The 24,401-nt window shown below is 35.6% G+C and overlaps 5 protein-coding genes across 6 annotated transcripts; 3 read left to right on the top strand and 2 right to left on the bottom strand.

The window, feature by feature from the left end:
* The first annotated feature begins 497 nt into the window (after nt 1-497).
* Nucleotides 498-1,583, top strand: LOC147534502 (Cox19 family protein (CHCH motif)). The gene is made up of 2 exons (XM_086650279.1): nt 498-672; nt 1,478-1,583. Exons 1-2 carry the CDS (start codon nt 587-589, stop codon nt 1,581-1,583), a joined length of 192 nt encoding a protein of 63 aa, XP_086506405.1. The 5' UTR covers nt 498-586.
* Nucleotides 1,584-5,958: 4,375 nt separating this feature from the next.
* Nucleotides 5,959-10,539, bottom strand: LOC147534503 (putative magnesium transporter NIPA4). The gene is made up of 9 exons (XM_086648650.1): nt 10,076-10,539; nt 9,333-9,389; nt 8,488-8,578; nt 8,253-8,413; nt 8,008-8,135; nt 7,767-7,904; nt 7,165-7,257; nt 6,813-6,918; nt 5,959-6,547 (listed from the first exon to the last, which is right to left on the bottom strand). Exons 1-9 carry the CDS (start codon nt 10,239-10,241, stop codon nt 6,450-6,452), a joined length of 1,038 nt encoding a protein of 345 aa, XP_086504776.1. The 5' UTR covers nt 10,242-10,539; the 3' UTR covers nt 5,959-6,449.
* A 2,938-nt stretch (nt 10,540-13,477) lies between these two features.
* LOC147534504 (uncharacterized) lies at nt 13,478-20,488 on the top strand. Its single transcript, XM_086645692.1, has 8 exons — nt 13,478-14,348; nt 16,028-16,119; nt 16,598-16,745; nt 17,376-17,507; nt 17,597-17,746; nt 17,924-19,414; nt 19,536-19,666; nt 19,920-20,488. The coding sequence occupies exons 1-8, from the start codon at nt 14,238-14,240 to the stop codon at nt 20,065-20,067; spliced, it is 2,403 nt and encodes an 800-aa protein (XP_086501818.1). The 5' UTR covers nt 13,478-14,237; the 3' UTR covers nt 20,068-20,488.
* A 189-nt stretch (nt 20,489-20,677) lies between these two features.
* On the bottom strand, nt 20,678-21,987 carry NDHT (Chaperone DnaJ-domain superfamily protein). Of its 2 annotated transcripts, XM_086645699.1 has the most exons (3): nt 21,410-21,874; nt 21,317-21,379; nt 20,678-21,210 (listed from the first exon to the last, which is right to left on the bottom strand). In XM_086645699.1, the coding sequence occupies exons 1-3, from the start codon at nt 21,802-21,804 to the stop codon at nt 20,790-20,792; spliced, it is 879 nt and encodes a 292-aa protein (XP_086501825.1). In that variant the 5' UTR covers nt 21,805-21,874; the 3' UTR covers nt 20,678-20,789. The 2 variants fall into 2 exon arrangements, with proteins under 2 accessions (XP_086501825.1, XP_086501823.1); XM_086645697.1 differs by having other exon boundaries at nt 21,317-21,987.
* A 162-nt stretch (nt 21,988-22,149) lies between these two features.
* LOC147534506 (uncharacterized) lies at nt 22,150-24,184 on the top strand. Its single transcript, XM_086645700.1, has 2 exons — nt 22,150-22,309; nt 23,687-24,184. Exons 1-2 carry the CDS (start codon nt 22,237-22,239, stop codon nt 23,899-23,901), a joined length of 288 nt encoding a protein of 95 aa, XP_086501826.1. The 5' UTR covers nt 22,150-22,236; the 3' UTR covers nt 23,902-24,184.
* The last annotated feature ends 217 nt before the right edge of the window (nt 24,185-24,401 follow it).

The raw sequence follows: 24,401 nt of genomic DNA on the forward strand, positions 1-24,401 counted from the left end.
AAATATGAATTCCGTCACATTCTTAATTGGTAGAAGAAGACGACTAGCAGCATTAACATCACTAGTAGTAAGAGTTTTCTTGATCACCCAATCTTCTTGATTATTATTATTGTTGCTACGAGGATGAACCGGAAAAAGTTCAAGAAGTTTAGTCGGTGAATTGGTAATGGGTATTTCTATATATTCTTTTTTTATAAAGTCAACCTTGTTTGTGTTATATTCCATCATCATATTTTTTTCGCCTTCAATAGTATGGTTTTCATCTGGGAGAAAGTGATAGTATGTAATAGTTTTTGTACCCGATGATGACGTTGATGAAGAAGATGACGCCATCGAATGATGGTAAAGAGAGAAAAAAAAAAAAAACAAAGTTTGAGAGAGTGAGAGTATTTTGAGAATGCATATAAAGAGTGGTTGTTTATGGGAAATTGAATAGAAGTAGGAATCTCAATCATATTAAACTTTCTATTTTTATGTAAATAATGAAAAAACGGGAGGCCCCCAAACCAAACCGAGAACCAAATAAAACCTGGGAGTTCCCGGGCCATCATAGGGTCTGACCGGACAAAGGAGTATAGAGAGAGAGATGGGGAAGGAGATCAAAGAACCATGCAAGAAGGAAGCTTGTGATATTCAAGCTTGCCTCACCAAGAACAATTTCATCCCACAAAGGTAGGTAGGTAGGTACCCATCCTAGGGGTTTGACTGATTCCATGATCAACTGATCGTTTCTCCATTTATTGATATAATTTCCTTGGAATTTTTAATCCAATCCAACTGATCCATTTTTCATATTTTGGGTATCAATTACTCACCTAAAAGCTTCCCCTAGTAACATTTTTATCAATTTGATCCATTTAAATGATGGTAATAGCTCTTTTTGTTGCTCTTTTTGAAGATTGAGATCTAATTCTTTAAAACCTTTTTGGTTAGAGAATTGCTTGTTTGACTTGTATCGTGCAATTGAAGTTTTTTTTTTCAAAGAGCCATATATCAATTTCATTAGTATTTAGGGCAACCCTTTGGTTCTAATGAAATCATTGTTCATTTGAAGTGGTAGTTTGGTTTTTTATGCAGTATTTAACTTTTGGGCAATCAAACAAGAAAATTAATGACCCTATGAAATATAAGTACTACACATATACTCGTGCCGGACGCTCGTGTACTCGTGTGGGGACGCTCATGTACTCGTGTAGGGGCGCTTATGTACTCGTGTCAAATACTAATAGTCGTATCAATAGGGTATAATATGAGACTTTGTACATACAAATTGTGTATACTTGGAGGTAATTTGATTTGGACAAGAGAATACACCTCTAGGTAAACGTCCTTATCTCGTGATAGTGTTGTTCCACTAACTCTCCCCGGTACCTTGTATAGCGAATTACTTGATCTTAATGTCACACTGAAACCCTTTGTTAAAACTTAAATGACGATATTGAAATGACATACACTTTGACATTTGTACATTTTCTAGGTGTTTGAAAGTCATTGAACTTCTGCAATCATGCTGTGAGAGATGCAAGTATGACTCAACACATTGCGCTTCTGTCTCTGACCTACTTAAACAAAGTAAAAAGTAAGATCTCTACTACATTTGTCCAGCATCTGTCAGATTGTAGTTGTTGAAGTTCGAAGGTAGATGCTTATTCTCTTCGTTTCTTGTAGGAATATTAAGGAGCGGAAATCTTAGATATGGTCTCTGATACTTCGTAACTCTAAAGTTGCAAAGGAAACAACGAAGGAAGATCAACTAAAAACAGCCGGGAGCTTTTGTAAGTAACCTTGGAAAACATTGAAGAATCGGAGTTACTCTCCTCGTAGTTCATTAAGATTCAATTAAAACATAGCTTCTCTTATAATTAGTATGTCTTTTTCTCATTTTTCATGCGTAAAACTAGTCATGTTATCACCATCGTTAACTTTTCATGTAATGTATTTGGTTAGGTCATAGGTGTCGGTGATGGGTGGCATCCCATCCCCTACACACGAGTCAAATCAACATAATAAAATTTCATAGTTTCACAAAGAGTGCTCGTTAAGTTCTGCTTTGTTACCAATTCTAGTTTTGAACTGGGGAATCCTTCGTTACTTATTTGAGGATTACTTTTTAAGCCTTAAATATCTCTTGTCATGATATTTCTGTAAATTTTGATCATGCATTGCACCGAGTGGTCGTGAGATCCTACCCTCTTGGATCAGCATAACCTGGTTCTTTGACTTCGAGCGTTCCAGCGTCATAAATATGTTACCATTTAGGTTGCATTAATATGATTCAAACATTTACTGAAGTCGTGCCCCGAATCCAGTGGAAGGAAGCTTAAAGACATTTAATAAAATCTTAGTTGCTCAAAGTTGCTAATATTAAGCTTTTAGGGCGAAAAAACAGTGTCACTGGTCAAAATAAAACCTGTAAGGTCTCTCTAAGGGATATCAGGAGATGATGTTTTCGTTTTTTTTGCGCCTAAAGATGGTGCACATAATATATTATTGTTTTGGTCTTGTTTCTTCTGTTTTAAGCTCGAATACCAAATAGATTACTAAAAGAACATGAGAGTCTGCTCCAGTTTATGGACTGCAGAAACATTTAAGCCAGACAAGTTAAAGCATCAGGTCCTACAAAAATTGAACTTTTATTCTGCTGAGGCAAAAGTATCAAAAGAACCTGAAATGGTTGCATTCAAATGGTTCTAATTTCTAGTGGTTCTGACGGAGTACTGAAATTATTAGGTTAAGAAGAAGATGTGAGACCACAAGATACTCTCTCCCCTTGCATACCACTTATGGGATTCCACGTACACTTCTAAGTGGCTTCGCAATCTGGTACTCCAAATCTGGCATACGGGGAGTCTCCAAGCTTAGTTAATCCAAATTCTTAGTAAAAATCTATTCGGTAAACTATTTAAGTTGTTATGTAAAAGATATTGTGACTAGTTAAGATTTTAAGTTCAATAGAGATAAAACGGCTGAATAGTAAGTGTACTTATTCTATATCGATCAATCATCATAAGGAGTAACTGTCTAGTAAAAATAGTCCAAAACATACCAAATCCTAAAATTTCGTATCGAAGAGGGATACCCCTAGTGTACCGCATACTCACATGGTAGCATATCGCGTACTGGTATCTGTACTACGTACCGGAGCGAACTGCGTTCTAGCCTTCCAGTTAACATTGAGTAAGATATACCAGAACCGAAGAGGATAGAGAAACTAGAGAAATATAACTATAACTTAGTTATGTGAAGCCTTTAGAATTTCAATACAATTGTGAGTTGTAAAACAATCTTAACTATATTAATTACACAAGACTGCAGGTTTCCTTACAAAAAAAAGAACAGAAATCCATCATCCGTTAATCAAATTTTCGATATTCTCTCCCACTATGCACAATTTATATTTATATTTGTATATATATATATATATATATGTTAATATATCTTCATTTAATCGAACTGATATTAGAATAGATCGATGGGTGTGTTGTTCTTATGACAATGAGCATTTTGTAGCAAGAAAAGCTTCTTTAAGACCTTTAATATCAGTAACAAGTTTGGTCTCCTAGCAGATAACAGAGAACTAGTACTGATTCTACCTGGCACACAAGAAAGCTCTACCTTCTCTTCATTCATGTTTGAATCAAAGTCTGAACCCAATAACTTACCTATCTCTCTCTTCTTTAAAGAACTTACCCGGCTTAATTCGACATCATTGAAATTCTCCCACAACATATCCATCTTCTCTTCTTCACTGCCGGCCGATCTCTTTGCATCATTAATTATCGAAGCTATCTTTTCTTGCAAATTCTCTTCTGTTTGGAATTCAGCAGGATCTTCTCTTTCGTCACTACTCTTTCTTTGATAATCATCGTCTGTTTTGATTGTAGAATAGTCTTCTGTTGTTCCTTCATTACTGTTTGTTAGAAAATTCTCTTCTGGTTTGAAGGTAGAAAGAACTTTTATCTTAGTATTGTTTCTCTGGTAATCTTCTTCTTTTGGTTTGTGGGTGGGAGAATAATCTTGCTCTTTCCGACTGTTGCTATCGAAATTCTCTTCTGCTGCATCATCTTCATGAAAACAATCTCCAAAAACCGCAGAAGGAACTCGCCATAACGATGTTGATGCAGCATAATTTGGTCTTTGCGGATTGATTATGGTGGGGAAGCTAAAATCATCTGTAACCATGATTACAGGATTAGGGTTTAAAGTTTAGATTCTTGGCAATGACTATGTGGGAGAATTGAAGATGAAGGAGAAGAGAGGTTAAGGGACTTTTGGTTCTACTGATTTTGAGTTTCAATTTTTATACATGTTTGTGTGTGAAAAGGGTTGGGTAGAATTTAAGAATTGATTGTTGGGTCCCTACTTGTTTTGATATTTGAGAAATTAGGACATCTCATCCACCACCAAGAGAGATGAGAGAGAAGGGGGTCTTGAAAGTCTTGGATTAAAATTTGGTTCTTGATTTTTGATAGAGACTCACAACCCCCACACAAGAAGTGTGGAAGATGGTTTCTACAAGAAAAAAGTAGCCGGTGGCCTAATCCATTAAAGATGAGGAGGGGTTTGTGTTGCTAAATATAAGTTGGTGTAACTACTATAATTATACATTAACTCTATATATTGATAACATATTAGATATTTTTGTTATGATATAATAAATCACTTGTGGGGCTTATAGTTGCACGGTTTACGCATAAAGATTCTTTCGAGATATTGTACAATGGTGTATGTCGTCGATGTCTATCTGTCTTCAATAATGTTTCGTTGATGTGGATTTTTGAAAGATATAATTGTTCCTCCTATCAAAAGGATAAGAAAATGAGCTAAAAGTGGCGGGTGATCTTCGACATGCTTATTAAAGTACTGAAATTGACTGATGGTTGAGAATCATACTCAGACTACTATTGTCCTATTGAAGGCGGTGAATAAAGGTGTACATGAGGGTGTACGTTAAACATTTTCGCTACATAATTAAGGCAAGAATTGGCCTCAATTGAAGAAGGAAGGTTGTGGCAATTTGAAGTTACTCGAATGATGGAAGTAATTGGTTTGTGACACATGCACGAATGGCCAACTTTTGCCGTCTCTTATTTTCATATTGTTTAGATCTGACTCGTTTGACTCAAATTAACCAAAAATTAGCCTAAGTCAGAGTTTGGACAAGTCAAACAAAAACAAAAATTCTGAAACCCGAGATAGACAATTCAGACCTCGAGGCTAATTTCATGTCTGACTTAAATAAGATGGACAACCTTACCTTCGTCATCCCATGTGTGTTAGTGTGAGATTGGGAGTAAAATGAGAATTGTCCCTAAAAATGTAACAAGGTTGAAAAAATCTAACTTTTATATTCAAAAGAGTCAAAACCAAGATCCTTATGTTCTGCCGCAGATGAGGGTGTTACAAAAGAATAGCAATCCTCATGTACTTGCAAAGTCATCTAGGGTTTTGACTTTGTATTTTTGTGGCGCATCCACTACCTCTATGATTAGGTCAATTAAGGTCAATTTGATAATGATAGAAGAAATGACCCCTATTTTCTTTCTATAATCATTTTATTGAAAAGCTAAAGTCCTGTTTATATTTTTAATAACTTTGAATACTCAATTATATAATGTGTGTTTTCTACCAAAAACAAAAAATCTGAATTCGAAAAACTTATTTAAAGATCTGAATTTACTAGAGAAGTAAATGGATACAGAAACTCAAATTATACAAACTGAAAGAAGAGCCATTTCAAACATTTCCATCAGACATGGTAATCAAAAAATGTTCCTAGTGAGCTATAATTTTTATGTTATGAAAGTTCAAAAAGAAAAGTAAAGGAAATGTAATACAACAATTAAACTAAAATGATAACTACACGATACTATATATAATAGATTGCAAGAAACCCTACTAATAAAATAATTATGTTTCAACAGCAGACAAGTGAGTACTCTAAATTGCTAAATGCAGTCGAACAAATCCCCTCAAAAGGGCAGAATGAATTATTAAAAAAAAAATTACGATTTCGACAATTTAGAATACAACTTTTGTCTATTTCGTCTCTCGCCCAAAAAATTGTGAACCTTACGTGTACAAACAATCAATAGAACAACAAGTTCTGAGTTTCGAATTCACGGCGAGGGTAAGAAAGAGATCTAAGCTCCGCACAAATAGAAGCGTAGTTACACTATATAATATGTGTGTATATATATATATATAAATGATGTGTAGAATTATATTTGGTAATTTCCGAGGGAGAGGGCACGCAAAGGAACGAGTAGGTAACTAAACACTCAAACGCAGTCGATAAACTCCTCCTTGCATCGCTTAAGCCATTAAGAAGGAATATGATAAACTTCGGTGAAGAACTAGGCGAGGTAATAGATGAAGAAATGCGAGCCCCTTTTCCCCGATGAGCATGAGATGAGAATCTGAAGGTATAAAATGGAGTGAGAAATACATTACGTAGATCGAAATGAACCTTGGCTTTTCAGAGGGATGCTCTCGATATTCAAATCGTTATCCACGTTAGTGTATACGGGTAGGTGCATCGGTAAACCTGCAAAAGGTTGTAACAGCGTTATGACTTTGATAAAAACATAAATGATTACATCCATCAGTACAACGATAAAATTTGAAAGCGAAAAATTCTTCCTTCACTTTAGCAAGAAATGTTTTTTTCTCGTCATTGTGGGTTTAGGGTTTGTTGTTATTGTTTGCTTCCCAACAGAGCTCCTACTTTTAGGGACACTTGCATAAGCACACATGCAGAATTCACATACTCCCATCAAGTAAAGAATAATAGAAAACAGAAAGAGAAGTACCATCAACCATGTCCTTTGTTTTGTGAAGAAGAAATGTTCCAGAAAGGATCGTCACGAACCCACACATCTCTGTGAGAATCTGAGTTGGGTTTTGTCTATCCCAGTCCTGATTGGAGAGCCATAACATAAGTAGATTAAAGCAGAGCAGACAACGATAAATTCGAAAGTAGATCAGGGCTTGTTCAATAGCTCTGTCATTTGATGCCTTTTAACCTTGTTAGATTCCCTTCGAGACATCAAATAGCAGTCCATACACATACTGGTAAGCTTGTAGCATCCACTATTAAGATATAATAGTTGGAAAACAGCTAATCAAACAACTGTAAAATGGTCGGATAAGAAAAAAGAATACCTTAAACATAATGACACTCGCTAAAATGGTGAACGACGTAAACATCACGTAATATATTGGTGAGACAATAGCTGTGTTGAATGTATCGAGTGCCTGTTATTGATATTCAAATACATTAAGTTCACTGTGAAGGAAAATCCCAAGCATGGTAAATGTGGCATAATAAAAGAATCTGTAAAGCAGAATTATACGCTTCCAAGGTGATATTTGGAATAAAAAGCGATATTGAACTCAGGAAGAGGTGTCTATATTTGCCGCTTCATCTAGCTCAGGGTCATTTGGATGTGGCTTGAGTAACCAACACGAAATGTAAGTTTTAAACAACACTGAATTCCAATATATAATTGGTCAAAAATCAGGAAACGCTACCAACTGCACTTCAATCAACTTTTCCAAGGGAGCAGATGGTAGCCATACATGCAAGTCATTTCTAAGACATGATAATAGGCCGAATAGAATTTAAGAGCAGCCAAAGGATTCAAACAACTAAGAGACATATTGATGTGTTCGCGCGGGAATCATTATACGTTTTCCAGGTTTAGGTAACACCCTTAAAGTATAAAATTTCAAACATGCTTGATTGTCACTAGGAGACTAAATACCTTGTTCAAATAGTTCAACTGAGTCACCACACAAATAACTACAACCATCGCAAAAACCCATGTCTGGGGATATATTAACTGATTCATTCCTGAGAAAGTTAACTTCAGGGCAATACTGAGTGCTTTCACACTCATGACCTGCAATAGCACAAAATAACTTTGTTAGTGCTTAATGCAACTAAGCAAGTCATGCAGAAAACGTAAATCACAATAAGAAAGTCAATGTCTATCAACTGCGTACAGAAAGAGAACCAGCAAGCGAACATATCCCGATGTAAACCATTATATGTGTTTGTCCGTACTGTGGTACAAAATGGAATATAAGTGTATGAACACCAGCTATCACCAAAGCTGCATAGAATAGAAAAGCTGCAGAAAACAGGTAACCTCTGGGTTAATATTAGTATCCATCATCGTAGAACTATAGGTGAGGTTGAAGACGAACACAAAGTTCGACTAGTTTAGCAACCTAAAAAAGGCAAGTACCTGGCTCTGTCGCAAGATCCCATACTTCCTTGACGGATTGAATCTCTTGTTCTTGAGGAGCATGTAAAACAATTGTTGTAGACCCCACAACGCAAAGAACGCAACCAAGAATACCGAATACATTTAGCTTCTCCCGTAGAATAACGTGAGCTAGTGCGGCGCTGCAAGAAATTATGGTCGTTAGCTCTGAATATCAGTGGCAACCAACAATTCAGGAAACAAATTCTCTGTATGCCTGATAATAATGCTGAGTGCACCAAGAGGAGTGACCAAAATAGCTGGTGCGAATGCATAAGCCGCAAAATTAGCAACTTCCCCAACAATCACTGCACGGGTGGAATCACATAATTGGTACTTTCACATCAAAAAACTACGTTTAAATTCATCAGCTTAATGTCATTAATATAACTGAATAATATGTTCTACCAGTGTATCGAACTTTGAAAGATTGCAGTTGAAATGACTGAAATGTTTCAGTTTTCATGTCCACAAACATGAAATTCAACATACCGTGACACTAGCGTTTCCGTGATTTTGTAAAGCAGTATCCCATTTCGAGATAAACAACAATTTCGACAAAATATTTATTGAAGCAAAAAACTAAGAAAATATTATCTTGGTGGAAATTATAGCTCATTTCAGCTGATGTATTTCGATCTTAAGAAATGAAAAATTAATTTACCTTGTTGAATAAATATTAAATCTTCATTTTGGAGTCAACAAAGTGCAATAAATTTTGTTAGTAAATTAAATATATCACCAAATATTTCATGTAACAACTTCCCACCTCACACTAGTGTCTAACAAAATGCATATTTTCATTTCTACACATCAAGATTATAGTTAGAACTTCAAAACATGTTCTTTATGAGTCTATATTGTTCGCTAAGTTTCCAACCAAACTCTCCATAATAATTTATACCACGTCACAATCTAAACATCTCCTTGAAATATTTCGGCTTTCAAGGGACCAAAATTTATAGAGAACGCCAGTTAACCGCTTAACATCCATCGTAAACACCATACAACACCATAGCAAGACTAGTTTGTAAACCAGGGGTCATGGTCAAGCAAACTCACTTGTTATCATTCCTGCCCACCACAGTGGCTCATATAAGTAAGAATATCCACCAACTCCTGCAACATTAATCAATATAATTAGTCATGTATCAAGGGATCATTCAAATAGTGAAACAAGAAGTAAGGTTAATTTTGTCGGCGGGAGAACATATTATTTTATCTGGTCATTCTCAGGGATTTCAAGGAAGGCTCTTTACCCAAATCTAGAAGAGCCTTTCACCCGAATGTGAAAGGCATTAGACAAGATAAGACTGGATAGGTACATTATGAATCGAACTAAGGCAGGATTCTCCGTGCTATAACACCAAGTAAAATTCCTCATACCCCACTTTCCGACTCCGAAAACCTTGCCCTGATTTCAAATGTTACTTCTGTAAATGGACCCAGATATTACTCCTTACCCCATAACAACAACAGTGACTAGTAGAACAACATTGTATGGACATTTTCGAGTGATTAGCTAAAAAGTTACTACTTTGACTACCCAGTCCACTAAAAGTTGATCTCACAAACAACCCACTCAAACACATCAAGATTACAATAATTGAGCTAACTACCAAAAACATTTTCATCTTCTTCAAAAGGGGAACTAAAATTTCTAAATAACAAGATTAAGTAAACCAATTGATACCCAATATCAATAGATCTACTAACAAAATCTATAAAAAAACAATTCAACATCAATTAATCAACTAAATTTCAAAATAATTAACCAATCTTTCAGACAGATTTTTTTTTTTTACCTGCCCTGGTTCCAGAAGCACCAGCTTTCTTCAAACCCTTTTTCTTAACGATGAAGCTAGCACCGATAAATATACTTGAAGATAATGCTAAAATCAAACCCTTGATGTTATCAGAAGACATTCCTTTATAAGAACTTGCCCAACTTTGAGCATCTTTCGCCTCCATTATTAAAAAGAATCTCACTCACTACACTGAATTTTTTTTTTTAAAAATGAACTTTTCAGTAGATCCCTAGCTACAAAATTACAGCTTCACCGGAAGTTCTTCTCCGGCAACTATCTTTTTGAAATTAAATGCTGATTTTGCGAAGATCCGACGGCGGTAGAGTGAAGGAAAAGGAAGATAACGGCAAGAGAGAGAGAGAGAAGAGAGAGATTTAGGAAACAAGTGAGTTGTGAGTTGTGACTTGTTGGAAATAAAAATGTTGGGTAAGAGAGCACATTAAATAAAAATCTTGTGTGGTGTTTTTGGTACATAAATTATCATGTGTATTCATTGGTGAGTAGTGACCATAGAATGTAAAAGTGATGTTTAGTGCCTTTTGGCACATATGACATTTTATATGGTATTTTTGGGTGTGTTTTGGCCCATATACCAACTACAACCAAATGGACCTAATTCTAGGTTTTTCAATTTGTATTATGGATATTTGAGGTATGTGTTTTTCTATCTTGAAATATGTTTAAATAATAAGTGTGTTGTCTGTCGACATAAGCATAAAGTAGTTCGTTTTACTTGCTTAAATAGAGAAGTAAACATGTTAACTTGGTAATTCAAAAATATTTTATTTCACTTAAATTTAACATACACAAATTTTACTTCATTGAATTTTTATCTACTTTGACTCAACCACATTTACACCACCACCATCTCATTTCCACTGCCACCATCGACTACAACCATCATACTTCTACCACTACCAGATAACAACCACTGACGTTATCACCACAGTTCAACCACCGTCATTATACATCCACCATTGAATAATTACTGAACTTCCACCACCGCCACAACTCACTCGGCACCATTGTCTCCGGACCGCCAGGTGTCCACCGTCACCATAGCTCCACCAACACCAATACCTTTACAATTGCCAAACCTTAACCTTCACCACCACCATAGCATATAACGATCAACAAACTCTGACACGATACTTCCAAGACTCACACACCAATAACACTTCTATTACCACCGGCACCACCAGTCCACCACCATTACTTCTCCCACAATAGTCTCTTAAAAAAGGTTTTACGTGGGAGGTAACTAAGAACAAGGAATGAAAATAACAATTTATTAGGTTAGGGGCTAACCTGAAACAATACAGTGAAATTAGGTGGGTGAGTTGAACAAAATTAACTTAAGACAGTTATGTAAGGGGGTAAAAGTTGATCATGTAAAAAGAATACAAAACATCCATGATGATGTGCTTGTTTCATAGCAAATTTAATCCTCCCTTACATAAACTCTAGCCAAAATTCCCAAATGTAACTGTCGACCGACTCCTCCCCCTCCATCTATTTCTAGATTCTTTTTTTTTGTTGAACATCTATTTCTAGATTCTTTAAAAAAAAAAATTCAACAAAAAAAAAAGATTCTTTGAAAAAATAAAACTCCAAAAAAAGTAAGATGGATAGATGGAGGAATAAGTGAAAAAATCACTTGAGAAAAATATTTAGAAGAATTGAATATCTCTGACACAAAATTTCTACTTTTTTTTTTTTATGAACTTAGGCTTTCATTAATAGCAAATGTTTCATTAGTTGTTACATTAGTAATCATCTCTAAGTTCAGAGCTCTTACAATATAATGTGGTGGTTCATCTATTCCCCACTCACCACTAACTTGATTAGCTAAAGTTTCTTTTGCTAAAGAATTTGCAACACTATTGTGATCTCTTGAAATGTGATAGAACTTCACTTTATCCATGTATCTTGTTTCATTCCTGATATCACTGATTATGTTTCGAATTTTCCAAGGTACATGATTAGCTTCAGTTTCACATGCTTGTATGACTGTCTTTGAGTCTCCTTCTATGATAACTTTCTTCATTAGTAATCTTTTAGCAAGTCGCAGTCCAATTAAGACCGCTTTTGCTTCTGATTCAAGAGCACTACTTGCCATATAATAATCTGTCTCAGCTGCCATGAATGCCCCTTCAAAGTTTCTAATAACTGCAGCCGAAGCTCCTTCACCATATTTGAAAGCACCATCAACGTTAATTCGAACTTCATCTTCTAAAGCATTTGTCCCTTGAGCATGTTGTGGTTGTATGGGACTATTATTCTCATAAAGTGAATCTTCTGTTTCTTAAATTTCTACTTGTAAGATAGATTTCACTATTAATTTCATCAAAAAAAAAAACTTAGAATATAATGTCTAGGTCCTTTTACTCATTGCCAATCGATTTTTAACCGAACAACCACAAATTTATCATGGTAATAGAACTAGACAGACAAGTAATTGGTTTAAAAGCTACATGTATTTCACGACCTTTAAAAAGAAAAAAACACGTGTTAGGTTCAAAGAATGACACACGTAAAAGGCCCTGTGAAATTAGTCCCACATTGGATAAGAGGGTATAATTACTAAAATTTATTGTCTAGGTCATCTATACTCACTTATTTGGGCTTGAGACGGGATGATCACAAGATTAAGAGTTTTTTTTTTTGTTAAAAATTTCTTTAGGTTAAGTTGATATCAAATAGTACATTTCTTTAGTTTTATTTGATTTTTTGTAAGGTTCATCAAACGCTTAACCACTCATAATGGCTAATACTGGTCAATTTTGTCCAAGTTGAAGAAAGAAAAAGAAATTGAATAATTTGGATATTTGAATAATTTGTAAGTGTAGACAAAGTGAAAAAGGAAAAAGAAAATCAACCACCATTCTTAGACATCTAAATTAGAGAAAGAACAGTAGGTATGGGGAGTGGAGACAGAGAGAATGAGAGGTAGAAATGAGAGGAAAGGGGAAGAAAGTTGGACAGATTTATAGTGAGTAAAGATCTTGTATGTAACTCAAGTCTCCTTTAACCTAGATTTTTTTTTTTTTTTTGTTAAGACCTTTAACCTAGATGATAAATATCAAAATCTATAGAGAGGGTTATAGCAGGAAATAGAAATGTCATTTCTCTTAAATTTATATGAAATCAATCTGTTTTTATTAATAGCTCTATCTAAATCAATATAAGTTATATACAAAATCAAATCCAACTTTGTTCTACACTATTTTCATTTATATATCCAAAATCCAAATATTTAACTAAATAAATTTCAAATCTAAACTATTTTCATTTATATATCCAAAATCCAAATTAACCCTAAATCTATTTCAAAAGATTTTCAATATGAAATCAAATAGATTTCAATTACCCAAATTGAACCCAACATCAAGTATAAATAACCACACACAAAATGAAATTTCCAAGCCACTCATTTTATACTATCTTCATTTTCAATCGATCTTCTCAGAAAAAATTAGAATAAGAAGAAACAAAGTTATCTGATTAGTTTATGTTATCAACGATCAACACAGTCAACGTCAGTCTATGTCAACAAAATTTCTAATCGTGCTCCAAAGCACCATCCCAAAACCTTTTCAAAATTTTTTTTCTTTTCAATTTTTTTTTCTTTTAAATAGAATATTATCAAGAATTAGAGAAGGAGTTTTTGGAGAGAGAGTGAGAAGAGAAGGAGAAGAGTTAGCCATAGCCCATAGAGACAAAAGGGCATAAAAAGTGGGGTAAAATTTTGAGTTAGTAGCTCATAAGTTTGGGGATAATTTGGTAATTTAGAGGTTAAATAGTAGTAAAGTCAAACTAAAGACAAAATTAGACTAGTAAACAAGAGAAAAGGTAACGGAGAAGAAGAAATCAGATAGAAACAAAAAGAAGGATAAGTAAAAGTTTCAACGTCCCCACTTGAAGCTTTCTTTCCTTCTCTTTTACAAAGTAGAGAGAGAAAGAAACCTTCTTGATTGTGAAGAAGAAGAAGTTCTAGAGAGAGAGAGAGAGAGAGGCAAAAAGTTCACCACTGAAAGTTTTTTCGAATTTCCCATTTGTTTAATTCTTCACTTTTTTAGTAAGAGATCTAAAAAGTTTTGAATCCTTGTGAGTGGGTCTCACTGTAATTGGGTTACTAATTAAAGAGAGAGAGAGAGAGATGGGTGGAACTTCTGATTCTCCTGAAATTCGTAGAATCTCCATAGATTCTATTTCGCCTTCTGCTTTAGCTGAAACCAACTTTCGGGAACTTGATGATGTATTCTTGCAGGTAAATTGTTAAATTACTTTTCATTTGGTTGATTATGATTAAATGTATCTGATTTCGTGTATTCTTGGTTTAATGGTCTTTATTGGATTGATAGAACTAGGGTTTTGTCCTTGTTTTTTCAGTTAAGTTGAGGGGTTGGGATGATATGGTTATTGGGTTATCCAGCATTAGCTAATGTTGAACGGGTAGTGACTAATTTGGGGAAAAATGTTTTCTTGGTTGAAAAGTTTTCAAATTTTTCCAACAGAGTGATGGGAATTGAAGAGTTGGAATTTGGGATTTTTTTCAATTCAGACCTTTTATTTGGTTGACCAAACAGCAAGGGTCTTCTTGATTATCCTCAAGAAGACCATGTTTTAGTTCATGTACTTTTAGTTTTTTCCTTTCAGAAAGTTGAAAACTTGTTGGTTTAGTAATGCAATAAGAAATGTAGTCGGCTATCCAGACTACAAGAATAGGTACCCACATTATGAAGTCCAATTCTATGTGCCCTTGGTGCACATTGCGGCTTCTTTCAATGGCGTAAATGATGGTATGATAATTGGAGTAAAAGGGAGTGGATATGTGAGACGATCAAGCAATCAGAAGAACCGAAGGTGCACATGCAGTTGCAAGGGGATGAACAAAATCACTTACTTTATGTACCTTAGTTCTAACTAGTGAACTGAAAACATCTTGTGGATGCATATTTAAGAGCACTCCTTGGATTGCATTCATCCTGAGATGCTGACCCCATAGGCAAGTAGCCCTTAGGTGCTGAGTAGCATTCTTTAGTCAAAATAGGCGACTCTAATGGTCATCGCTTGTGAGTTGAATTTTCATGGTATCCTTGTTCTATTGGAGATGACCTCCTTTATCCACGAAGTAACTGTTTGAAGGTTCACTACAACCACCAATACAGGTGAACACTCAGATTTCAGCCCACCAAAGTAGATATCTACTTACTCATTTGCCGACATTTTAGTGATGCGTATAAGATGTTGTCTTAAATGTGGTTTCTAGATGTTTCTTCAGAAATAGGTACTTCATGAGTTGCACCTCATCATCTTAGACGTGCTGGTTAGAATTAAATGAGACGTTTCAAAGTCTCATAACTAGTGTGTGCACGTTTGGTTGTTCATTATTTAGAACTGCGTTTAGGTGCTGCCATATTGGTGATGAGCTCCTTGTTCCGTAGCGCACCTTTTTGGAAGTCCATTACAACCACTAAACATTTGGGGGAGAAGGCGGCCATTCAGTTATTTTCTGTATACTAAAAATAAAATAGAAGTGATTTTGAAAATTAGAAGTTAGAAAAAGGAAAGAAGAATTATTTTCCCTTTCTCATTGCTCCAACCAATGGCTGCCACATGTACATTTTAGAGTTGAATAACTACCGAAGTAAACTTCTTTCCATAGGATCACAAACCAATAAGGGATGTCCATCTGCTAGTTGTCGATGGCTCTCATTTGACTAAAACGTAACATAGCTAATGAATGCAGTTGGCTATACTCTAAAGTTATTTAAATTAGAAAGTGAGGTCGTCTGGCTGGTCGAAAGACAAATAAGAATTCCCACTTTGAAAATTAACTATCTGACGAGGAGTCCTATAAAAGATTGCGAGAACCTATATGTAGTTATTTACTGCTCCTTTGGCTGCATTTTAACTGTATGATCGAATTTGGTATTCAACATGCAGACTCAAACAAGAATATGGCTTGGGGAAGTCCTGCATACGAGATTGGATGAGGATATGGTTATTGCTGATTTGCTTGCAGATGGGAAACTATTGTACGTGCTTTACATTTTCTTTCATATTCGTTTAAGTTTTAAACATGAATGATACATAAGAGCAAGGTTTAGCATAGTTTTTTTTGGGTGTTTCTTTTATGGGCTACCGGGCAAACAGTCTGAACATCTTGTTGATATAGTTGCAACATCAGCATATTATTTATACGATGTTTTACCAAGTAAAGCAAACTTCGGTATATATTTACAAGGACAAAGTTAAAATTTAAGAACAATATAGTGCATGTATTGTAGGTAAACTTCTTTTTCCTACAAATATGAGTCTTTTCTTCTCTTCCCGACTTGTTATACAGTTCTTCCTGTAGTAAAAATGTGATACAGCATATGTCATCTAGCTCGCTTATGTCTACAATTTCCTTTTTTCAGAAGTCAGTACTACTCTCTTCATTTCTGACTTAGTTGAACTTGTTTTGATTTCAATTATTCTCTTCTTATTTCTGTTTCTTAATTTTTTAAATAGGTTTCAAATATCGAAGGTAGTTTGGAAAATGCTTTTGACAAAATGTATGGAGCTCAGAAACTCAAAAGCATATATATGTGAAAAGGCCGCATTTGGTAAGAGAAGTACGAGATACATGCCTTATTCTAATGTGGACTCCTTTTTGAAGGTAAGCTCTAGTGCTCTACTATATGTTTTCTACTCCTTGTTTTCTGCCCATTCGATATATAAGATGAATACTGTAGGTCAACATCACCTTGTTTTATAACTCTGAATTTCAAGAACATTATATGTGATAGGGCATGAAACTCCCTATATATGTAGCTTACCAGTATTTTAAGTAACATGGAACATGTACATGTATCTGTACAGACAACCTGTATAGGGTAAGATATGCAACCTAAAAATTCCCAATATGTGGAGGCGAAGTAAACATATATTTCACTGTCATAGTTGTCCTACACCTTAACAATTATTATTATTTTCGAATCAAAAGTTGTTATATAATACAAACATTAAATTTACCCTTTCTTTATTGGCCTTAATGTGACTTTTTGCAAGTATAGCCAAGATATACATACTAAATCTCACATTTTACCCATTGAAGTGACAGTTTGAAAAGTGTCCGAGAATCTGATACGAGTATCTGTATTCTGTACCAACATGAAAATAATACTGAAAGGAGTATCCTTGCATTGTCATAGAGTCACATGCAGAATTGTACTCTCTATCGTGTGTGAACTTGTCAATCAACTGAAAAAATCTGGTTCTAATTGTTCTTTCTTTCCCATGTCCACAGATCTGCCAAATCTTGGGTTTGAAAAGTATCGACCTCTTCTCCCCATCAGATGTTGTTGAGAAGAAAGACAGTCGCAGAGTTTGTATGTGCATTCGTTCTCTCTCAAAGAAAGCCAGGTCCAAAGGTTTAAATGTAAGAAATGGGATCATAAATAATGTTATCTAGAAACAGAGTTGTTAGCTAAGCTAATGGGAGTGGGAATGTTTTTATTCTTTTGGTAGGTTCCGGATTTTGATGTTGTTACGTATACATTAGTCATGCCAACGAATTTGGTTGGAGGCTTACGCAGAAGCTTGGAGAAATCACAGAGTAAATTTTTTAGTGCGGCTGTTTGTGGTCCAAGCTTGGAACAGAAACCAAAACACACACAGGTATGCTTAATAAAATCATTAATTCAAATATCACAGACTTTAGTTTTTCGACAGGATTATATTCAGTAATAACTTTCATACCCGGTTATACTTGAGGTGGTCCGTAGTTATGTAATTTCTCTTTAACAAAACTGAACCACACTTGTTTTACTCCAATTCTTCAATTTTCCATTGTAGAAAAACTGGGGTGCTGATTTTGGTACTCAGAATGATTCATATTCTGAAGAGTCAGATGACGCAGAGAGTAGTTATAATGTATTTGAATTTGATAGCCCAGCTTCAAACACTTCACTCCGTGATGCATCATTATTAGGTCCCAGTATCGAAACTTCGCTCGGAGGAAATTTGGTTGGTGAAAATGGTATTCCGACTCATAGCACAATTATGTTAGATGTTCAAGACAAAGAAAACGTTGAAAGCCCTTACAAACCGGTAAGCTCATTACAAATGAAATGTTCCTCTCTTAATGGTGACGCGGGCCTTAGCCTTTCGGGAGACGAAGGCAGTAATGCTGCTTTTACGGGAGAAATTATGGAAGAGTTTATATCAGAACAAAATTACGTTGGATGTGGGTCAGGTATTTCAAATTTTGCGACTCACGCAGAGGGAAACACGATGTTTAATTTATTTTCTGAGACAAAATTTCATGGTTCAAGATATGAGCTTATGAGGAGTTCTTCTGAGGAAATTGAAGATGATGAAGTATCATCTACTGGCAGCCTGAACTCAATCTCTGGTAAAGTAGGCACAATAGATTATGACGATCAATCTGATGAGGATAACGATCTCAATGTCCAATTTCTACAGCTTCAGCATCCAGATACTGTTTATGTGGATGCCAAATCTGTGAATGATTGTGATGCCGACAAATCTGATGCAATATCCAACTGTGGTGTCGGGTTAAAGAGCATTGGTGTTTTGAGAAACATGTATCTGGATAAAACCGAGATATTGCCTGGACAATCTGATGGTTCTTTTCATATTCAGAATAAATGGAACGAGAACCACAAACCCTCAGATGCCATAATAGTGGATGAAAATAATGGCGTCCTTCTGCCTCTAGAGGCAATGTCTGATGATACTGTTTCTCACTCTCGTAAAGAAGTTTCAGAAGATAATAGTAATTTCGTTATAGAAGATGGTGTGAATGTGATTTGCACCCTGTCAATTGGTCGAGATGTGAAAACGATGGAGAACTTAAACAGTTCAACTCTCTCAAGAGATTCTTCAAGTAACAACAAAGAAATCACGTGTGAACTCGATATCTGCTCCATTGAATCTGAAATTGCAGAATTGTCCTCTAGTCTTGTGGGAACTTCATCAGCCAATAGCTCTGGAGGTGAAGGCAAAGCTTTTTCATGTAACAACATAATGAGCTCATTATCAGGGAAAGACCAATCGAGACTCCAAGAACACCTTCATGTTGGCAAAGACGAAAGTGTAACACTTATAAATAGTATAGTTGGAAGCTCAAATTCGGGTGAAGGGATATCACATCTCAATGATACCTCCGATATTTGCGAGCTGGAGATTGTGGAGACGGGGTCTGATGTTACTAGCCATGATAAGTTGTGTGAAATTTCCTCTTCTTCAGAACATGTTGGGAACGATAACAGTGATAAGAACAACTTGCAAACGGGTCATCTAGCGTGTACAGATAAAAACAAGGTGAATTGCCAAGTACTCCTACTTGTTCTTTCTTTGATTAGAGAATTAGTTAGAATATTAAGGAGAATATCCTTTTGTCTATTCTCTGTTTAAAATAAATCACACTCTTGAATCATTATAGGACAAAGAAAACATTGGAGAAGTGGATAGAAACATTGAAGCATCAAAGAGTAAGCGGCGGACAAAGGTACTTCTGAAATCAGTTGCCGGGGGAGTAACACTGATTGGTGTCTTCTTGTTATTTCAACTCAGGTAAGTCTCTCATCATCATTCCCTTTTAGACGAGCAGAACCAAGAATTTCTAGAGTGCGAAGTGATTTTGTATAGGTTCATTAGTATAAACCGAGAAAAGTTGAACTTATTAGGCCCTTCTCCTTTAGTACGCTTGCCTGAGCTAGATCCCAAGTTAGTATACTTGTGGTTCTGCCCCTTGCTTCTAAGGTATTACTAGTTCTTTGCTTATTTATGTAAAATTGAATCCCTCTTTCCTTTTGTTATCTCATAGAAAGAAAAGTGGTGGAGAGAAGGTCAGTGAAGCAGGTATTCCGTCTATTCGTATTAGCAAGAAGGGCTCAAATGAAAGTTCAAGACAGAACAAACAACAGGGAGGCAAGGCCGACAAGTTTTATCCTGGAGAAAAGTTGAAATTCTAGGCTGAAGGAGTATAGCAGTAAGAAGACGGAGAGAGAAATATACTTAAAGATACAGATATTTGACATTTATTTAGGTCCTCGATCAAAATCATTTTAAAATAGTATTCAACGACACAATTGAAACTTCTGGTTTCTTATGAAGGCTCGAAAGCTTCGGAATCAAGAGTTGTAGCTGGTAAAGAAGATCACAATGAGCTTTCTGCTGTTGGATAATTTCATCTCATCTAGAAGGAGATTGCAACCCTTATGCATTCATTTTTGTAGTTAGAATTACAAATAATCCAAAAAGATAAACCTATAAATTCATGAAAGGTAAACAATTGTTGCATATTTCTATGTAGCATGAATGGGACAGAAACCCATTCATTTCTGTAGAACAATTTTCTCAAAATATAATTAAGCAGTAATCTTCATATAGTAATTATACTCTGTCCGAGTTTTGATGCTTTCGATACCACATAGATAATATCACTTCTGTATTGGTCTTGGTTAAAAAGACATGTCAATATTTTTTTTGTCTGAATTCTATGTGCAAATCATGCGAAAAACTATGTGCAAAATCTGACATAAAATGTACTTACAAGAACCACAAATGAAACAAATTTAGGTATGAACAAAAATCAAAGTTGTTATTTTCTATACAATATAGCTTATGGCAAGAATATAGAGCCCTAACCTTATAAGTACAATTAGTCCCACATTGTTCAATGACAACTATTAAATCAATACGGTTCCTTAATGAAAACTACATAAATTATACAACAAATAGAGAAGATTAATATTGCAGCATCAATGGTAAGAGCAGACATAGCTTGATCACTCAACTTCATATTCCTTCCACCAAGTCTATCAACCATATCTGGTACTGATTCCCAATTTCTCACCTCTTGTTCATAAGGATCTTCTAATTTCATCTTCATCTTTTCAGCTTGAAGACTCGCAGCTTCTTGAGCTAATGTCCAGTCGTAGAAACGACGAGTTTCTTCATTGCTTAATACGTCGTATACTTCTTTAAGTTTCATGAATTTTTCTGATGCAGCTCTTAATGGAAGGATTGTTGTGTCTGGATGATATTCCTTCGACAATCTTCGATAAGCTGCTTTTATCTCTTCTAAGTCTGCTTCTGCTGATATTCCTAAAAACCTGGCACAGTAAAAAAAAAAAGAACTTTGTAAATAAAAACCAACATCAGTTTCTAAGTCAAACTCTGATTAGTAAGGAGCTTTAAAGAAAGAAATGGGGGACTCACTGATAATGAGAATCATTAGAAACACTATTGAGCAAATCAGGGAACTCTTGGCCTAGGAAACTCTGTTGTTGTTGTTGTTGTTGTTGTTGTTGTTGTTGTTGTTGGCCTATTTCTTGATCTTGGTCTTCCTCAGTCCCTGTTGGTGATTGTGAATTGGTGGTGGGAACTCCAAGCCAACCATCGTCAGGATTGTCCCAATGGATTCTTGTATCTACTCCTGGTTGTGGAATGCTCCCTGGCTGCTGCTGCTGCTGGGTAGAATTCGTCGAGGCTTCTCTGTCCGATGAGGCGTAAATACGAACACTAAAACCACCACCGCTGCCGCTGCCATGGCGAAGAATTTGCTGGTTTATTCTGCTGCTAAAAGATCTTCTACTTGTTCTAGGAAGTAATTGGGTTCCCACTAAACTACTACTAACCCTTAGGAGCTTGTTATTATGTAGGAGTTTGAAGGCTGGCCCAGGAGTTGTTATAGTTGTAGAAGCCATTAATGGTTATTACTCTTGTCCAGGGAAAGATGAAAGAAAAACAGAGGATTTTTTCCTTCTCTCTCTCTCTCTCTCTCTCTCTCTCTCTCTTTCTATGTGTGGCTGAGAGAGAGAGAGAGAGAGAGAGAGAGAGAGAGCAAGAGAGAAAAATTGGTCCATCAATCTAGAGAAGTTGATCCATCAATCTGGGAGAGTGAGAAAAAAAGGCGCTATTAACACATTTAGGAGGCGCCTTTAAAAGTGATCCATCAATCTAGAGAAGTTGATCCATCAATCTGGGAGAGTCAGTAACTTTTAAAATATACAACGGGTTACACCGAATAAGTAATTCAGTACCATTTGGGTCACTGTAAATTGAAATTAGGGCACATACAGTAGCATTGTTTCGTCGACCAAGTTCTAGATAGAGAGAGAAGAAAGAGAAGAGCATCAATGGCTTTGAACAGTGGACTGAGATCCGGCGTGAAATTGTTGACTTCTTCTGAAGCAGTTTTATCAAAATCAGGTCAGTTTCTCTCTCTAAAATACCCTAATCAATTTTTTATACTTTCCAATGTTTCAAGATCGATTCATACACTCTTTAAATCGGGATTACCCTAATCACAGAAACATCTGTGTTGGTTTCTCGTTTCTTCATGATTCTTTTAGAATGGATTCATTTGCTTGAATTTTTATCTGGTATACTACTGGTAGGATTATTGCATCCAAATCGTTTTCTTAGAAATTTTGCAATATGAAACCCTATCATCAGTAGATTCAGGACGGACGATAAATCCTTTTCTTTGGATGAATAAATGTTAGGAAGAACTTTGGGTAATCATGAGAAATTCCAGTTTGTGAGGAAGCACCTTCTTGATAGAGTGATGAAATCTTAAATTATGAAAGTGGGTGTAGAATAATATGCAAATGAAATCTGATCTATGTGTTCTTTTAGTGTCATATGCGAAGAAGTAACCCATGCTCGAACACAAACGAGTTAAATTAAGTTTGGTATCATATGCATATTTTATCTCTTATGGGAGTTATAGGATTGTTGCATAATGGGCATATTAGTCTATGACAAAAAATATTAGCTTGTCGCACTTATCCTACCAGTCTGGGACCAACTCTGAATATTGGGTCGCATTTCTGTCCAACTTAGCCCTATAACTGCTTTGGCTTGTGGGAAAATGAGGTCGCATTAAGCGCATTTGTTATGCAAATTGATACAAGGGAATGTTTTTCTAGGGTTTTGATTTAGAGGAGTTATTATGAGGAAACATGTTGAAGGGGATGTTATATAGATCCCTTATCTATGAGGCATACGTCACCTTATTTTCACTCTTGTAAACTAATAATTCTCATTACCAAATACCCCCGTCTGAGAGGATAAAATGGAACTTCCAAAGCTTTCTTCTAGCACTAAGCCACTCAATTTGTTTTGCCGATTCTATAAGGTCATCCTAGTCTTCCTGCCTTCACCCCAATGTTAACTAAATATAGAAGTAAAAGAAGAAACATCCTTGTCAAGGTCATACTCATGACTACTAAAGCATTTTCTTTCCAGTTTGACTGAATGTCTTTTTTGTTAAAAAGCCGCGTTCAAATGATATATGGGGTCATAAAATGTCAATGGTACGAACTGATCATATAAAATATACTTCCTCGTGATCACGAGACCAATGATGGAGGTCCTGCGTGATGGGTGTCTTCTTGTCTTGTAAAATAGTATGGTGAAAGCCAATTATACCTTTCTGCTTTACTGGTTTAACTACATTATGGCAGTTGCTTGCACATGCCTCTTATAGTTGATTGCCTCAGTTTCTTATATGTTGCTTATACTTGCTTGGTTTCTAGAAAAATATGCTCACCGTAGGCAATACCTTTTTTTTACTAATGGCAGTTAGCCGAGGGTTCCACTCAACTGGAGTTAAAAGAATGGGAGGACATGGGCATGATGAGCCCTACTACCTTCATGCCAAACACATGTATAACTTGGACAGGATGAAGTATCAGGCATTGAAGATGAGTCTTGGAGTGTTTACTGCCTTCAGCATTGGCGTTGGTGTCCCAATTTATGCTGTCATTTTCCAACAAAAGAAGACTGCTTCTGGTTGACCAGAGAGTTCTGTCTTGACTATCTCACGAACCGCAATAAGAAATGCTTTATGTTTTTTCAGATATCTGCATTGTGAAGATCTCTAAACACTATTAGCTAAACCTTTTTGAGTTTCTTACAGTTACTTCCCATTGGCAAATTGTGTTGCAAATGGGACTTAATCTTGTTTCTACTTCAAGTTCAGTTTTTGTTGCTTTCTTGGAAGTTGATCTGTCTGAATAAATACAATTTATGTTGAGAATGTCATTTATTTGAGCTACAATAGAATGCAATTATCAAGCATAGCTATCTTGTAGTGCGACTCTTGGTACTTGCAACGTGTTTCTGTATCTGGTTTGGTCAAGAATGTGATCGTATATAGTCAAGAACTACGATTCTGAAAATCTTGAGTTTTACGAAATTCTCTAGATCAGTCACACTGTTTAGTCCTCTTTATGTTCCTGAATCTTTTAAAGTTTTTCTATGTGGGTCAGCAAACTGCTAGGTACATCGAATCGAA

Source organism: Eschscholzia californica, unplaced genomic scaffold (assembly GCF_041429995.1).
Source record: "Eschscholzia californica isolate CP2 unplaced genomic scaffold, dmEscCali1.0.p SCAF_6, whole genome shotgun sequence".
NCBI lineage: Eukaryota > Viridiplantae > Streptophyta > Magnoliopsida > Ranunculales > Papaveraceae > Eschscholzia > Eschscholzia californica.

Bases quoted from the DNA above. Each gene is read 5' to 3' on its own strand.
- LOC147534502 (XM_086650279.1), top strand. From the start codon at position 587: ATGGGGAAGGAGATCAAAGAACCATGCAAGAAGGAAGCTTGTGATATT. The intron at 673-1,477 runs GTAGGTAGGTAG...TACATTTTCTAG, and splicing joins AACAATTTCATCCCACAAAG to GTGTTTGAAAGTCATTGAAC.
- NDHT (XM_086645697.1), bottom strand. From the start codon at position 21,804: ATGGCTTCTACAACTATAACAACTCCTGGGCCAGCCTTCAAACTCCTA. The intron at 21,211-21,316 runs GTGAGTCCCCCA...TTACTGTGCCAG, and splicing joins TCTAATGATTCTCATTATCA to GTTTTTAGGAATATCAGCAG.
- LOC147534503 (XM_086648650.1), bottom strand. From the start codon at position 10,241: ATGGAGGCGAAAGATGCTCAAAGTTGGGCAAGTTCTTATAAAGGAATG. The intron at 9,390-10,075 runs GTAAAAAAAAAA...TTAATGTTGCAG, and splicing joins TGCTTCTGGAACCAGGGCAG to GAGTTGGTGGATATTCTTAC. The intron at 6,919-7,164 runs GTATTCTTTTTT...CTCTCCAATCAG, and splicing joins CGAGTGTCATTATGTTTAAG to GACTGGGATAGACAAAACCC.
- LOC147534506 (XM_086645700.1), top strand. From the start codon at position 22,237: ATGGCTTTGAACAGTGGACTGAGATCCGGCGTGAAATTGTTGACTTCT. The intron at 22,310-23,686 runs GTCAGTTTCTCT...TACTAATGGCAG, and splicing joins AGCAGTTTTATCAAAATCAG to TTAGCCGAGGGTTCCACTCA.
- LOC147534504 (XM_086645692.1), top strand. From the start codon at position 14,238: ATGGGTGGAACTTCTGATTCTCCTGAAATTCGTAGAATCTCCATAGAT. The intron at 14,349-16,027 runs GTAAATTGTTAA...TTCAACATGCAG, and splicing joins TTGATGATGTATTCTTGCAG to ACTCAAACAAGAATATGGCT. The intron at 16,120-16,597 runs GTACGTGCTTTA...TTTTTTAAATAG, and splicing joins CTTGCAGATGGGAAACTATT to GTTTCAAATATCGAAGGTAG.